General features: G+C 50.5%; 1 protein-coding gene across 1 annotated transcript in view; it reads left to right on the top strand.

Annotated features, from left to right (window-relative positions):
• CACNG2 (calcium voltage-gated channel auxiliary subunit gamma 2) overlaps window positions 1-13,155 on the top strand; it is a 119,632-nt gene that overhangs the window by 89,734 nt on the left and 16,743 nt on the right. Inside the window, exon 2 of the mRNA XM_082636152.1 lies at window positions 11,891-11,974. Within this exon, the coding sequence (XP_082492278.1) occupies window positions 11,891-11,974 (84 nt within the window). The remainder of the gene's footprint in view (window positions 1-11,890; window positions 11,975-13,155) is intronic.

Genomic DNA, 13,155 nt, shown 5'->3' with positions numbered 1-13,155 from the left:
TCTCTGGACTGGTTACACACACAGGCTTATATCCAGCCCAACCATCTGTCCTTCAGACAGACCAAAGCTCTTGGCCGCAGGATCCCATCTTCCCTTATTGGTTAAACCTTGCTCTTCCTCCCAGCACCTCCCCACCCTCCCGCTCCTCTGCCAATTTCTACTTATCCTTCGTGGCTCATCTGAGATGGAGCTTCTTCCAGGAAGCCTTCCTGACAACCCACCACCACCCAGACGAAGCCAGGCACCCTCCCGCCCACCCTCCACCTTCCCGTGCTCTGCTGTAACAATGTCACCTAGTGGTCACTAGAACCCCACTGCCTGGGGTCAAATCCCAGCTCCTTCGCTCACACTGTGAATCCTTCAGTGCATGTCTTCACCTCTCTGTGCCTCTATTTCCACACCTTTAAAGTGGAGACAATAATAAAAGGGTTTTTTTAGGATTAAGTGTAAAGTGCTTAGCCCAGCACCTAGCTCGTGGCATCTTCTCCAAGGGACCAAAACTGTGACCATCCCCGCCCTTGCTGTTGTTTTCACTCTGGGTCAGATAAGTTGATTATTTGTCTCAGTGTCTCCTAGACACCATTCTTGGGGATGGCGACTCCTGCTGTACTGATCCCCTCTCTACCACGGCACCCAGCTCAACCACCATAGCTAGTGGGCACTCAGTAGATGTTTGAGGACCAGCTGAAATATTGAATAAATCCCAGAGTGAATGACTTGCCCAAGATCACATGGCTAAGACGTGGCAAAAAGACGGCTCAAGCACCAGCTCTCTCACTAAGTGGCCCAGCCATCTTTCCACTATGCCACCAGCCTCTCAAGAAGAATTTAGAGCTGATGGCACATGGCAGTATTTATTCATTATCCGCCTACTCCTGGGGCTCTGGGGTTGACAGAGTCCTTTGACCAGTCCTGTTCCAGAGGATCTATGCCTATCAGGTTCCCATACTCCCTGGGCCTGCCTCCACCTGGGAGCAATCTTGACATCGGAGTGTAATCACTACTCTCTCTGACTCGTCTGTGAGCTTCTTGAGAGCAGAGACTGTGTGTAACTCATCTGTACCCCCAGCATGGGGCCCAGGCAGTAGCACCGGACTGGTGCTACTTTATTGAGCACCTCCTGGATGCCAGGCACTGTGCTAAGCCCCCTCAATTCAGTGTGTTATGCAATGCTGACAGCCCTATGAGATAGGTCTACTGTCTCCCCATCTTACAGATGAAAAGACTGAGGTTCAGAGAGGCTCAGTGGTATAACTGGGATATGAACCCAGGTTGCCCACCTCCAGACTCTGAGGTTAACCACTGACCTTCGCTATCTTTCTAGCAGCAGGAGTTGAACTAATAGAATTGTATTTGGGAGAGGTTTCCTCACGGCTTATGACAACACCCAAACCTACAGGCCTATTTTATAGAGTACATTTTAGGTTGACTTGTAACCTCTTTGGAGTATCCTTAACCTCATCGGGAACAGGCTTTCAATCACATGGTGGTGATTGTGGGTCTGAGGTCTTCCTGTCCCCGGGAGCCTGCTCCAGTGTCAGCACTATGGGGTAGGGGGGACAGAGCTGCGAGGCTGTGATGAAGGGGCCTTGACGTTCAGAACCCAGATCCTTCCAAGTTCTCAGTCTTTGTCAGGCTCCTATTGATCCACCAGCCAATGAGGACACCCCTGCCTGTGACACCCAGAGCCCCCAGTGTAAGGCCCTGACCAACATCTCTGGGGCCTTGTCCACAACCTCTAAGCACTTACAATCCTCGTTCACTTATCTTCACTGGGATCCATTCACTCTTCCTGTCTGAAGTCAAACCCACTGTCTTGCACCTCCTTCCTGGCTCCCTTGTCTAAGTTGACTTTCTCCCTTGCAAGCTCATTCTCAGCAACGCCCCTGCCCACCTCTTCCCTTATGTACAGGCACAGCCAGCACTGAACCAGAGCAAAGTTTATCCTGAACAAAGGGGTTGTGAGGAACATTGAAATAATTTTTTTTTTTTTGCGGTACGCGGGCCTCTCACTGCTGTGGCCTCTCCCGTTGCGGAGCACAGGCTCCGGACGCGCAGGCTCAGCGGCCATGGCTCACGGGCCCAGCCGCTCCGCGGCATGTGGGATCTTCCCGGACCGGGGCACGAACCCATGTCCCCTGCATCGGCAGGCGGACTCTCAACCACTGCACCACCAGGGAAGGCCATATACACATATTTTGATACTGTCAAATAAGCTTTTAATAAGAGAGGTACAAAAGATCCTGGTGCCCCAGGGATTCTAATAGTTGTCCTAATGTTCATCTATTCAGGAGAATGGAAATGTATAGAACACCCTCTGCCCACACAGGCACATACACACACACACGCACACAGATTCATTTGTTTATTTGTCCATTTGTTCAATAAACACTTGTTGTGTAGCCATTATCATTAATTATGAGACACACCATCAAAGTAATAATGATTTTTCAGGAGAAAAGAGACACATGGCAGTAAATGAACGCATCAATTGTAAGACATAACCCAATTTCACTGAAATGTGCATGTGAGCATCTTGGAATCAAGGGAAATGTGGTATGTTCAGGAAACTCTCTAGAAGAAATTCTGCCCTTGAGAAACTTACAGATTTGCAGCCATTTGTTCCTAAACAATGACACCAGAACAAAAAATAGGATCAAAGCAGATACAAAGTACTCGAAAACCAACCCAAAGTGTGGTCCACCAGGGACCGTGCAGCATCAGCCTCACTTGGGAACTTGTGAGAAATGCAAAGTCTCAGGCCCCACGCCAGACCCATTGAGTCAGAAGCTGGTTTAACATGATCCCCCAGTGACTCCTATGCCCATTAAAATCTGGAAGCACTTCACAGAGGCATAGAGGAGGGAAAGAGTTTTTCCAACTAAGGGCAATCAAGAAAGGCTTCCTGAAAGAGGCATCATTTGAAGAAGAAAGAGAAAGAAGGATTACATTCGTTGAGTGCCTGCTCTGGGTTAGGAATTGCACAAGGGGCCTTCACTTCTGTTATCTTCTTGAGTCCTCAGAATCTCCCCAGGGGGCAGAGATTAATATCCCCCTTTGACAGCTAAGGAAACAGGCACAGGGAGGTCACATGACTTGCTCAGGGCCACACAGCTAATAGCTAGCAGAGCCAGGCTTAGAAGCTGGAACTCTCTGAGTCTGGGGTCCAATCTCTTCCCCACATCACACTGAAAGGACTAAAGAAGCAGCTGACAAGAATCAGGACAGGATATACTCCCAGAGGTTGTGTGGGCAAGTGCTCAGTGCTGTGCCCAGGGCTTCTGGAAGGTGAGAGCTCAGGGCACAAGATAGGGCAGAATCGAGGAAGGCAGGCATGCAGAACAGCCTTCTTACCCCACTTAATCCGGCCCAGTGCCTGCACGGGGACCTAGCACGTAGGAGGCATTCAAAACAATTCAGTGAATGAATGAACGGGGAATGAGTGAACTTATGGGCAGCCACAAAGGCTGTTGTTTCACACCTTCCAGCAGCAGCCCGTGCCAGTGCTGTTTGGGGCCTGGGGCTCCCAAGAGGGACGAGTCAGGCCTCGCCCACCTGCCCCAAGGTCTCCTTAATCCCTGCGGTCAGGGAGGGCCCTGCCAGCTAAGCAAACAGCCAGGAGCAGAACAGGTCTAAAACACAGCACAAGCAGCTCCCAGCAAGCCCTGTCTTTGCTTCACTTAAAAAATTACTTAGCCGGGCCTCCCTGGTGGCGCAGTGGTTGGGAGTCCGCCTGCCGATGCAGGGGACACGGGTTCGTGCCCCGGTCCGGGAGGATCCCGCGTGCCGCGGAGCGGCTGGGCCCGTGAGCCATGGCCGCTGGGCCTGCGCATCCGGAGCCTGTGCTCCGCAACGGGGGAGGCCACAACAGTGAGAGGCCCGCGTACCGCAAAAAAAAAAAAAAAAAAAAAAATTACTTAGCCGATCTCCTCCCCACGCATCGACCGGCCCCCTCCGTGCACCTCCCGGCTCCGAGCTGCTCTTTCAGACTCTCATGAATATGTGGAAAATAAAACAGTGTCTGTTCAACCCTTAATGACCAGGTTTATGAAGAGCTTATTGCATCTCAAATAAATGAGACGGCAGTTGGTGCTGTGAGATATTAATGTGCTTTTCACAAAGCTGATGAAACCTCCTTTTAGACTACTTAATACCTGCAAGCTGAAACTTTCAGTCTGAAGCGGGAAATTCCTGGAGGCAGAGTTGTAGCTGCCTCAGGCACAGCCCTTGGCCTTCTCACCTCAGCTTGGCCTGAAGTCCCTGGGCTCTGGGGTTGGCGTGGCATCGCTGGCCCTTCTGGGGTGGAGGTTCAGTAGAGATTTCGCGGTGATTAGAATAATCCTTTATATAGTTCATGGTGGGAGAGTCCCCCCACCTCTTCATCCTCCAAAAGCTCAAAGCCAATGCTTGTAGGGGGAGTGGACGCTGAGATACCCTCTCCTCAGTTCAGTCTGGACCACAAGCCCCTGCGGGAACTGGCCCCTGCCCCTCCCCAGCCATCTCCTGCCCTCACGCTGACCCATCCAGCCCTCTCAATGGGACCAATCTTTCTGTAAATCTCCAATCCCAGGAAGATGTCACGTCTTTGCACCAGCCAAGCCCTCATACGGGATTGCCCTTCATGCAAGGGTGTCCTGGTAAATGTTTAACAGCTGGCTCTCTGGGCAGGGAAAGGGGACCTTGATTTGTAGTGTTTGCCGATTCCCGTGGTGCAAATACTACCACCATGGCTGATTTCAAGCTACTCACGTGAGTTAGGAAGAGACACTAACAACCAGCTCCCCTGATGTAAGCCGGCTCCAGCACACCGCTGCTTTCCGGCCTCCCTGTTACCCACAACTCTGCCCTGGACGACCTGCCTGACCCCTGAGACACTCTGCTCCCTCCTGTGGGCCCAGCAGTTCCCTGACTTTGCTCTTGCTGGCCCTTCTTCCTAGAATCCCTTCTCACCCTCCACCGCTTCCTCACATGCCCCAACACACACACACACACACACGTGCGCGCGTGCACACGCGCGCACACACACACACATCCCTACCTACCTGCTTCACCTGGCTAACTCCTCCACCTTGCAAGTTAAGAGGCCTGTGTCAACACCTGCATACGCACACACCTGGATCTGCAGCCCTCTGTGTGCTCCCAGACACGTCCTGCTTTGTCACAACACACATCCTGCTACCCCACAGCCTCTGTTCTCTGTCTCCCATAGATGGCATGCTCTGTGGGAGAAAGTATATTTTTTTCTTTGTGTCCTCAGCAGATCGCACAAACATGGCATACAGTTGGTGCTACATAAATGTCAGCTGAACAACTATGTTCCCATAAGGCCCTATACATCCCTCTAATATACGACGTGAGACATTACATTCTAGTAAATTCCGTGCTTTCTGTCTTTCCTCCCAGACTGTGTGCCCCTGAAGGGCAAGAATCAGGTCAGATTTCCCTCCACCACACCAGGCCCATGCACGTAGTCAGCCCTTAGTCTCTACCCTGGGGAGATAGGAAGGATGATCAGAGACGGTGAGAGACACCAGATTTTTAAGCACCTGGATCCATCTATGCCTGAAGCTGTGTCAACTCCTGGGCTTGATGACCACCAACCAGAAAGAAATACAGCAGAACTCTAGGCTGGCATCAGGAAAACAAGATGACACCCCTCTTCGCTCTTGGTCGTAACGTCTGCCGACACAGATGTTCTACCAAACTTAAATTCCACCAAAAGTGACGGGGTACCACTGGTAGCACCACCTTAGTCAGACTGAGTCCTGGGCCACAGAGCCCCCAGTGCTGCTGGAGACCCCTTATGCTTCCAGCGGACACTCACAGCCTCGTCATCACCATCAACCTCAGAGACCATTGGGACCAACCCTGCCATAGCCTGAGTTCCAGGTTACCTGGGTCTTTCCTCACTACCAACCGTTCATCCCTCAGAGCTCTGACCCAATCTCCAGCTCCCCCAGCCCCACAAATCCTTGCTCTGGGATTTCTGGAATTTTTCCTGATGTTGGCAAAATCCCCCATGTTCTCAATCTCTTCTCTTCTTGCTCTGATGGAAACCTGTCCTCGCCTGAGGACACCACCCCCTGCCCTCCCCCACACGGGGGTGTTTTATCACCCACACCCCTGGGCCTGGGGGTGGTGGGACCCTCCCTGCTGTTTCCATCTCCCGGCCTCTCTCCTAAAATCCTTTCTCCCTGAAGTTCATCCCAGCCTTCTCTACCCTGACTCCCCCTCGCCTCTATTCTTTGCCTCCCGGCCATTCCCCCCACCCATTCTTTGAGACGTTTACCACTTGCTGCTCCCTCATTCCCTAGTGCTACTCCTGTGGTCCTCTGGGAGATTTCACAAGCAGGCAGAGAGCCCTCCCAGCACCTGGCCTCTCCCCCACGCCCAGCCAGCCCTTACAAGTCCTGCATCATTGCTTGTTTAATACTGAAACCCCATAGCATCAATCAGCCCCACCAAGTATGGGGAAGAGGGCTGAGCAGGGTTGTGACAGGCAGAGAAGGAAGGGGCTGGGACTGAGGCCTATGGCCTCTCCCCACTCCCCAAGGATGGATGGAGGGTGAGCTCTGTGCCTCTACAGGCTCCGGTACATCTGGCTCTGCAGGGGGTAGGCAAGGACCCAAGAAGAACAGAACCTTCGAAGGGCCCTGAGTGGCAGGGCCGGGCTGTGCTCACCCCACTGCCCACAAGAGCACCGCCTCTTGAGGTTTCCGTCCTTCTCACCTCCACCACCACGCCCACTCTACCACTCCCAGCTCTGGCACTTTCCAGGACAGAGAGCTATTTTCTCAGAGAAGTCCTCACCTGAACTGCAACAGGCAGGTTAGGAGAAAATTCTGTATCACAGAGACAGGATGACTCTTCCTCTAACACAGAAAGGCCAGAGCATCTGGTGTGGTTCCCTGTGTCAAATCTCGGTCCAGACAGGGCCATCATTTAGCTTGTAAGAGCCTCATCATCAAAAGATCACACCAATAATTTCTAAAAACCAACCATTGATTGGGGTTTATTAGAATAATTTGATGAATCATTTGCATGTCAACATTTAACTTGGTAAGCAGTTTTATAATATGTAATTGATGTATATAGGAAATAAAAGCAAACATTTAGTTTTGTTTTATGTACAAAAGTTATTTAGTTTTGTCTTGTATATTAATTTGTATGAGCTTTGCTAAATGCTTTGAATGACATCCCTACCTCCACCCGACTTGAGCCACCCGGTTCACGGTCTTATCATTGACCCTGACGTTACCAATAACCATGCCCCTTCCACAATCTCAGTCTTTTGCATCTGCTCTCTGACTCCCATGCCCCACCCTTCCAGCTCACTCCCACCACCATCCCTTGACCCTCACCTTACGTTTCCAGTACATTGATCGCACCACCTTTTCACTGTCCCCTTTACCAGCTTAGGATCTGATCCATCTTCAGAATCACTGCCTTTCTCCCCTCACCTTCTTGCGTTCATCTCACTGACCCTCATCCTGGTTAAAGGCAACTCTCCAGCTAGACTGCAGCCACATTCTAAATGTGTTCAGGGAAAACCACAGAATCTCAAGAGGGACCTTCAAGCCACCAACACCCATACTTCATGTCTCAAGCCTGGCCCATTCCCTCTCCCACTCTCATGGAGAAAAATTTCACTTTCCACTCCCCTCAAATCTCCCACCCTTCCTCCCCTTCATCATTCTCAGTTGACGAGCGTGCTTCCCATTTCATCAAGAAAAGGAACCAGAAGAGAAGTGTCACAAGCACCCACCACGCCTACTCATCCCCTGCATCTGTATCCACAGATGCCCCTTCCCTCCCGGTGCGGTGGACACACCATCGTCCATATAAGGCCAACCTTGCACTTGTGTCCCAGACCTCATCCCCTCTCACATTACTCCTGCATTGCTCCATCCCCTCCCTGGGTTATCAGTTCTTCCCTCTCTACCAGAACATTCCCACCAGCAAGCATCATTCATGCCTTAACACCTCCCCCCAACACAGAGCAGCCAGCATAGGGGCAGACACCCCACTAGCACAGTGCAGGAGGGCCAAAGAAGGTTGAGAGAGGGACAACAAAGGATATGATGGGGGCACAGGAAGGTAGGCCAGCGTGTGCAAAGGCCCTGTGGTAGGAGCAAGCATGGCAGGAAGAACAGCAGAGATGGAACATGCACCAAGAGGGAGGTGAGAACAGACAGAAGTCGGGGTCAAGCCCAGTTAAAGATGTTGAGCTTTTCCCTAAGAGCATCGAGAAGCTGTTGAGTGTTTCAAACTGGATGTGGCTTGAACAGATTTGCATTTTCAAAGGTTCACTATGATTACTCTGTAGAGACGGATAACCGTGGGTACAAAATGACCAGTGGGGAGCCTACCGCAGTCATCCGGGGAAGGAAGCACCCACCTGGCAGTGGGTGTCACTATTGTTGGAAAGAAATCGATGGGTTTGAGAGATACTGAGAGCTAATACAGACAGGACGTCGTGATAAATGGAGCCTGCAGGGAATAGGAGGAGATGTTGGCAATGATGGCTAGGCTCAGTTTTCACAAGGGAGCGATGGTGAGGCATTGGCTGACCTAGTTGGTGCCTCCAGAAGACTAGGCTTGAGGGACAGATCATGAGTTCCAGTGTGGACCTGCTGAGTGTACAGTGCTTTTAAAACATCCACCAGGAGACATCAAACAAGCAGCTGGATACCCAGGTCTGGACCTCACCGGAGAGGTCTGGCTGCTGAGTATTTGACACAGCCTCTCAACAAGCATCTCCGGAGTGCTTCTCCTGCGCTAGGCACCATGCTGGGACCCAACGGTCCAAGGCTGACGGAGGCACGGGCTGGGGCAGCGGGACAGCCAGGCTGCGTGGGGAGAAAGTTCAGGTGTGGTCCACCAGCCCGAAGGGTGGGGCCCTTAGAAGAGAGACGTGGAGGCACCACCTGTGATCCCTTGGTTGGGGGTTGAACACTGCCCCCAATTCTTTAGGAGCCTTGGGGCACGTCAGTACCGTTCTCCGCGCCTCACCTCCTGTACGGATTCCTTGTAAAGATGCCGGGCACCAAGCTGGCACTGACGAAATATTTGTCAGACCGAATTGAGGGAAAACGAAAGTGCTCTGCAAAGTGCTTTGTAAATACACCGATTTGTACTTTTAACAATGGGGAGGCTATGTTATCTTCTTAGCAGCGGGTACAAAGACTCTTCTCAGGAGAGAAGAGTGTGTGGCTGGATGGAGGATAAGCTAGTAGGGGGAGCGGGAGGTCTCCAGTTAAGGCAGCAAGATGCTGAGGGCAGAGTGGGACGTGATCAGGACAACAGAGGAGGGGGAGACAGCAAGGTATGGGGTGGGGAGGGTGCTGAGCAAGAGAAGAGATTGCCCACCACACTTGGAAGACGCCTGCCCTGATGGGAGCATCTGCAGTGAAACGCTGTGCTCTTCGGATCCTACAAAGCTGCAGTGAAGCTACCTGAAGTTCCGTTATGCTCTGGGGAATTGTTTTTCTTGCAAAAGTTGGGAAAGGAAGCGGATTTGGTACAGAGACAGTTAAGGGGGGGTTGGAGAGTAAGGATCAACCATCTCTGTAATATGTAGTATAGAATTACCTACGTAACATAATAACAGCAAGAAATACCTAAAATACTTAGTTATATAAGCACACCTGTATCCTATGTATACAGCTATATGTGAGATACACAGGTCTGTGTACTAATGCCTTAAAATTCCTAAATAATTTCTATAGTACATGATAAAACCTACTCCATGGGCTACAAAGGCTCAGGATTCTATAAGAAAAGAAATTGCTCCTTCGGGTGGGGGCGGGAGTGTTAAGCTCCGTGCCAGCGGGCTGGAAGTCGTTCCTGAAAATGGGAGGTCTGTGGCTTTCGGGCCCTCCAGAGAGGAACTTCCCTGGAGGCGCAGTGGTTAAGAATCCGCCTGCCAATGGAGGGAACATGGGTTCGAACCCTGGTCCGGGAAGATCCCACATGCCGTGGAGCAACTAAGCCCGTGTACCACAACTACTGAGCCCGCGAGCCACAGCTACTGAAGCCCGCGCACCTAGAGCCCATGCTCCGCAACAAGAGAAGCCACCACAATGAGAAGCCCACACACTGCAACGAAGAGTAGCCCCCGCTCGCCGCAACTGGAGAAAGGCTGCATGCAGCAACGAAGACCCAACGCAACCAAAAATAAATAAATAAATAAAATTGAAAATAATAATAATAAAACTTCTTTATACAATGGAACACTACTCAGCCATAAAAAAGAAAGAAATAATGCCATTTGCAGCAACATGGATGGACCAAGAGATTATCATACTAAATAAAGGAAGTCAAAAAGAAAGCCAAATACCATATGATATCACTTATATGTGGAATCTAAAATAGTACATAAATGAACTTATCCACAAAGTAGAAACAGACTCACAGACATAGAGGACAGATTTGTGGTTGTCAAGGGGGAGGGTGTATGCGGGAGGGATGGAATTAGCAGATGCAAACTATTATATATAGAATGGATAAACAACAAGGTCTGTATAGCACAGGGAACTATATTCAATATCCTGTAATAAGAAAAGAAATTGCTAACACGTATTGGGGACTGTATTAATTAGGTTACATTAGCTACCATCACAGGAAAATCCTGAATGTCAGGGGCTAAATGTAGTCAAGGTTCATATCTCTCTCACGTCAATACCCCCAGCGCATTTACTAACGTGCCAGGTACTGCTCTGAGCGCTTTAGACATGTCAACTCGTGTAATCCCCATGACAATTGTGAAGGAAGAATTGCTCTGATCTCCAATTTCCTCTGAGAAAACTGAGGCGTCTTCGTGAAGCTGAGCCAGACCCAAGGCCCGGGCAGTCCAGCCGCAGAGCCTGCCTCTCACCCGCTGTTGCCATATCTCCCTACACAGGTCCGAGGGTTCAGTCATTCAGAGAAAGTTAAGCAATATCCATAGTGCCTATGCTGGTGTTGGGGATACAATGTGAATAAAACAGACGAAGTCTCTGCTGTCACGAAGCAGCCATGCTTGTAATTCTAGTCTCCACATGTGTTTTTATGAAGTTCACATTCAATAGTTCACTCATTCATTTAGTGATCACTGCTGGGGGCCCACTGGACACTGGGCTAGGGGTTTTCATCTGAGCCAGCTCTCACTTTCTCAGCAATCACCAAGGAAATTTTTAGAACCAAAAGGTCTTTGCTTGAGCCCTTATTCCATCATTTCCTGGCCATGAGTACTTATTCAGTCATTTAACCTCCCTGAGCCTCAGTTTCCTCAACTGTAAAATGGAGATGTTAGTACCCCTCTCACAGGTTGAGTCGTAGTCCAAGAGCCTGGCAGAGGGGGGGCTCAACCCTAGGGGTATTTCAGAACCTTCAGGGGCTCCATATAGTGAATTCTATGTAACTGCCAGTGAGAAAATGCTTTGCAAGCTCATCTAAAGGTCTGTGGGAATGTTCTCCAGCCCCGTCTGGGGTCGGCCTTCTTTGGAAAGCGATCTGCTTTCTCGCATGTAAGACACGAGGTGACTCCCAGCCGGGCTGGGGCGCAGAGGCAGGTGTACTGACATTCACCAGCTTCCTCCGTGACAGTCCCCAGCACAGATTCAAACCTCCACTGCCCGCCATGCCTCAGCTAATCCTCAGAAGCCCTGATGCAGAGATGGAAGGCTGGGTTTTGAAGTCTTAAGCCTTAGATCCTCTCCACAGCACCGCGGGTGTGTGTGTTTTGATTCACCAGACAGATGTCCAAACAGACAAAGCGATACCTTCCTCCGGGGATGAGGGAGAGGGCTGAGCCAGCTTCAGAAGAGCGAGAAGTCTGGAAGAGGCCGGTGGGCTCTGAATCCCCGGAGCCTAGGATGTCTGACGAGCTCTTTCTTCCCTTGTTTTCCAGGGAACTTCAAAGGTCTCTGCAAGCAAATCGATCACTTCCCAGAGGATGCAGATTACGAAGCTGACACAGCAGAATATTTCCTCCGTGAGTGCATGCAATTTTTTTTTTATCTCCTTCCTCGTGGTGGGTCCTGCCCTTCCATCCTTCGAGAGTCAAAGGCCAGGACTATCTAGAGGTCCCTGTCACCACAGAGGGCAGGAAAAAGCTGAGCCTCCCTCCTCCCCTCCTGCCCAGTGGCCAAACCTTCATGCATGCTGTTTCCCTCTGCCTGCAACACCCTTCTCTCCCCTCTCTGTCGGCAAGTTCCTACTCATCTTCCAGGTTTCAGCTGAAATACCACCTCCTCCAAGAAGTCCTCCATGCCCTTGAAGGGGTTCCCAGAACCTAGCACCTTTATCACACTGTGGGGTCCTTGTCTATTTGAGCAACCAGCTCCCTCACAGTGCTGCCAACTCCACTAGGACTCTGATAGACTCTACTTATCTCGTTCATGATTGTATTCCCAGCCCAGTGCCCGGCACGTAAAAAGCACTCAGTAGCTATTTCTTGAATAACCCAGTGAAGAAACTCATCAGGCTGTGCCAGACTGGAACTTCTACTGAAACAATGAGATTTTTTTTCTTTCCCCACAAGTCAAGTCCAAGTTAAATCCTGATGTAATAGCTGTGATCTTAAATCCACCTGAGACATATTATCAAGAGAAAGTATTTTGAGACCCAAAGGAAATCTCTCAAGAATCAGCAAAAACTAACAAGGCAAAATGTTCTGGGAGAAAAGGATTTCCAGGAGAGGGGCTAAAGGTCCTTGATGCCTGGTACAGCAAAGCCGCCCCGAGCAGAAGTGGTTGAAAGTTCTGCTCCAGGCTCTCAGGCAGCATTTCCTGAGGGAGTTTACCCTCCTCCCAGGAGCATTGCCCCCCTCTTCTGCTCCCAGGTCCCCTTCCCGGGCCAAAGCCTCCTTCCCATCCCCCCACAGCATCGGTTAGTATTACCCTTGGATCACTTTTATGAAAAATGTAGGGGGCATTTTATTGTATGGATCATCCCTGTCGCTTTCAATAATTACTCCTCACATAAAACCTAACTCTCAGGTCAGCCTGAAATCTGGGTTTCATTGCAAGCCCATGGAACACGAAGCCAGCCAGGCGGCTGGGAAGAGAAGGGAAGGAAACATCACGTCATTGACCACTTTATTTTTAAAGGGGGGAAATATCTTACAGAGCTCATCCTTTCCCTGTATGAATTCCTGCAAGATGCTGCTCTTAG

The sequence above is a fragment of the Mesoplodon mirus genome, assembly GCF_964341445.2.
Source record: "Mesoplodon mirus genome assembly, chromosome: 11".
Classification (NCBI taxonomy): domain Eukaryota; kingdom Metazoa; phylum Chordata; class Mammalia; order Artiodactyla; family Ziphiidae; genus Mesoplodon; species Mesoplodon mirus.
Note: the sequence above shows the minus strand (reverse complement) of the source record. Positions and strands in the feature narration are given on the sequence as shown.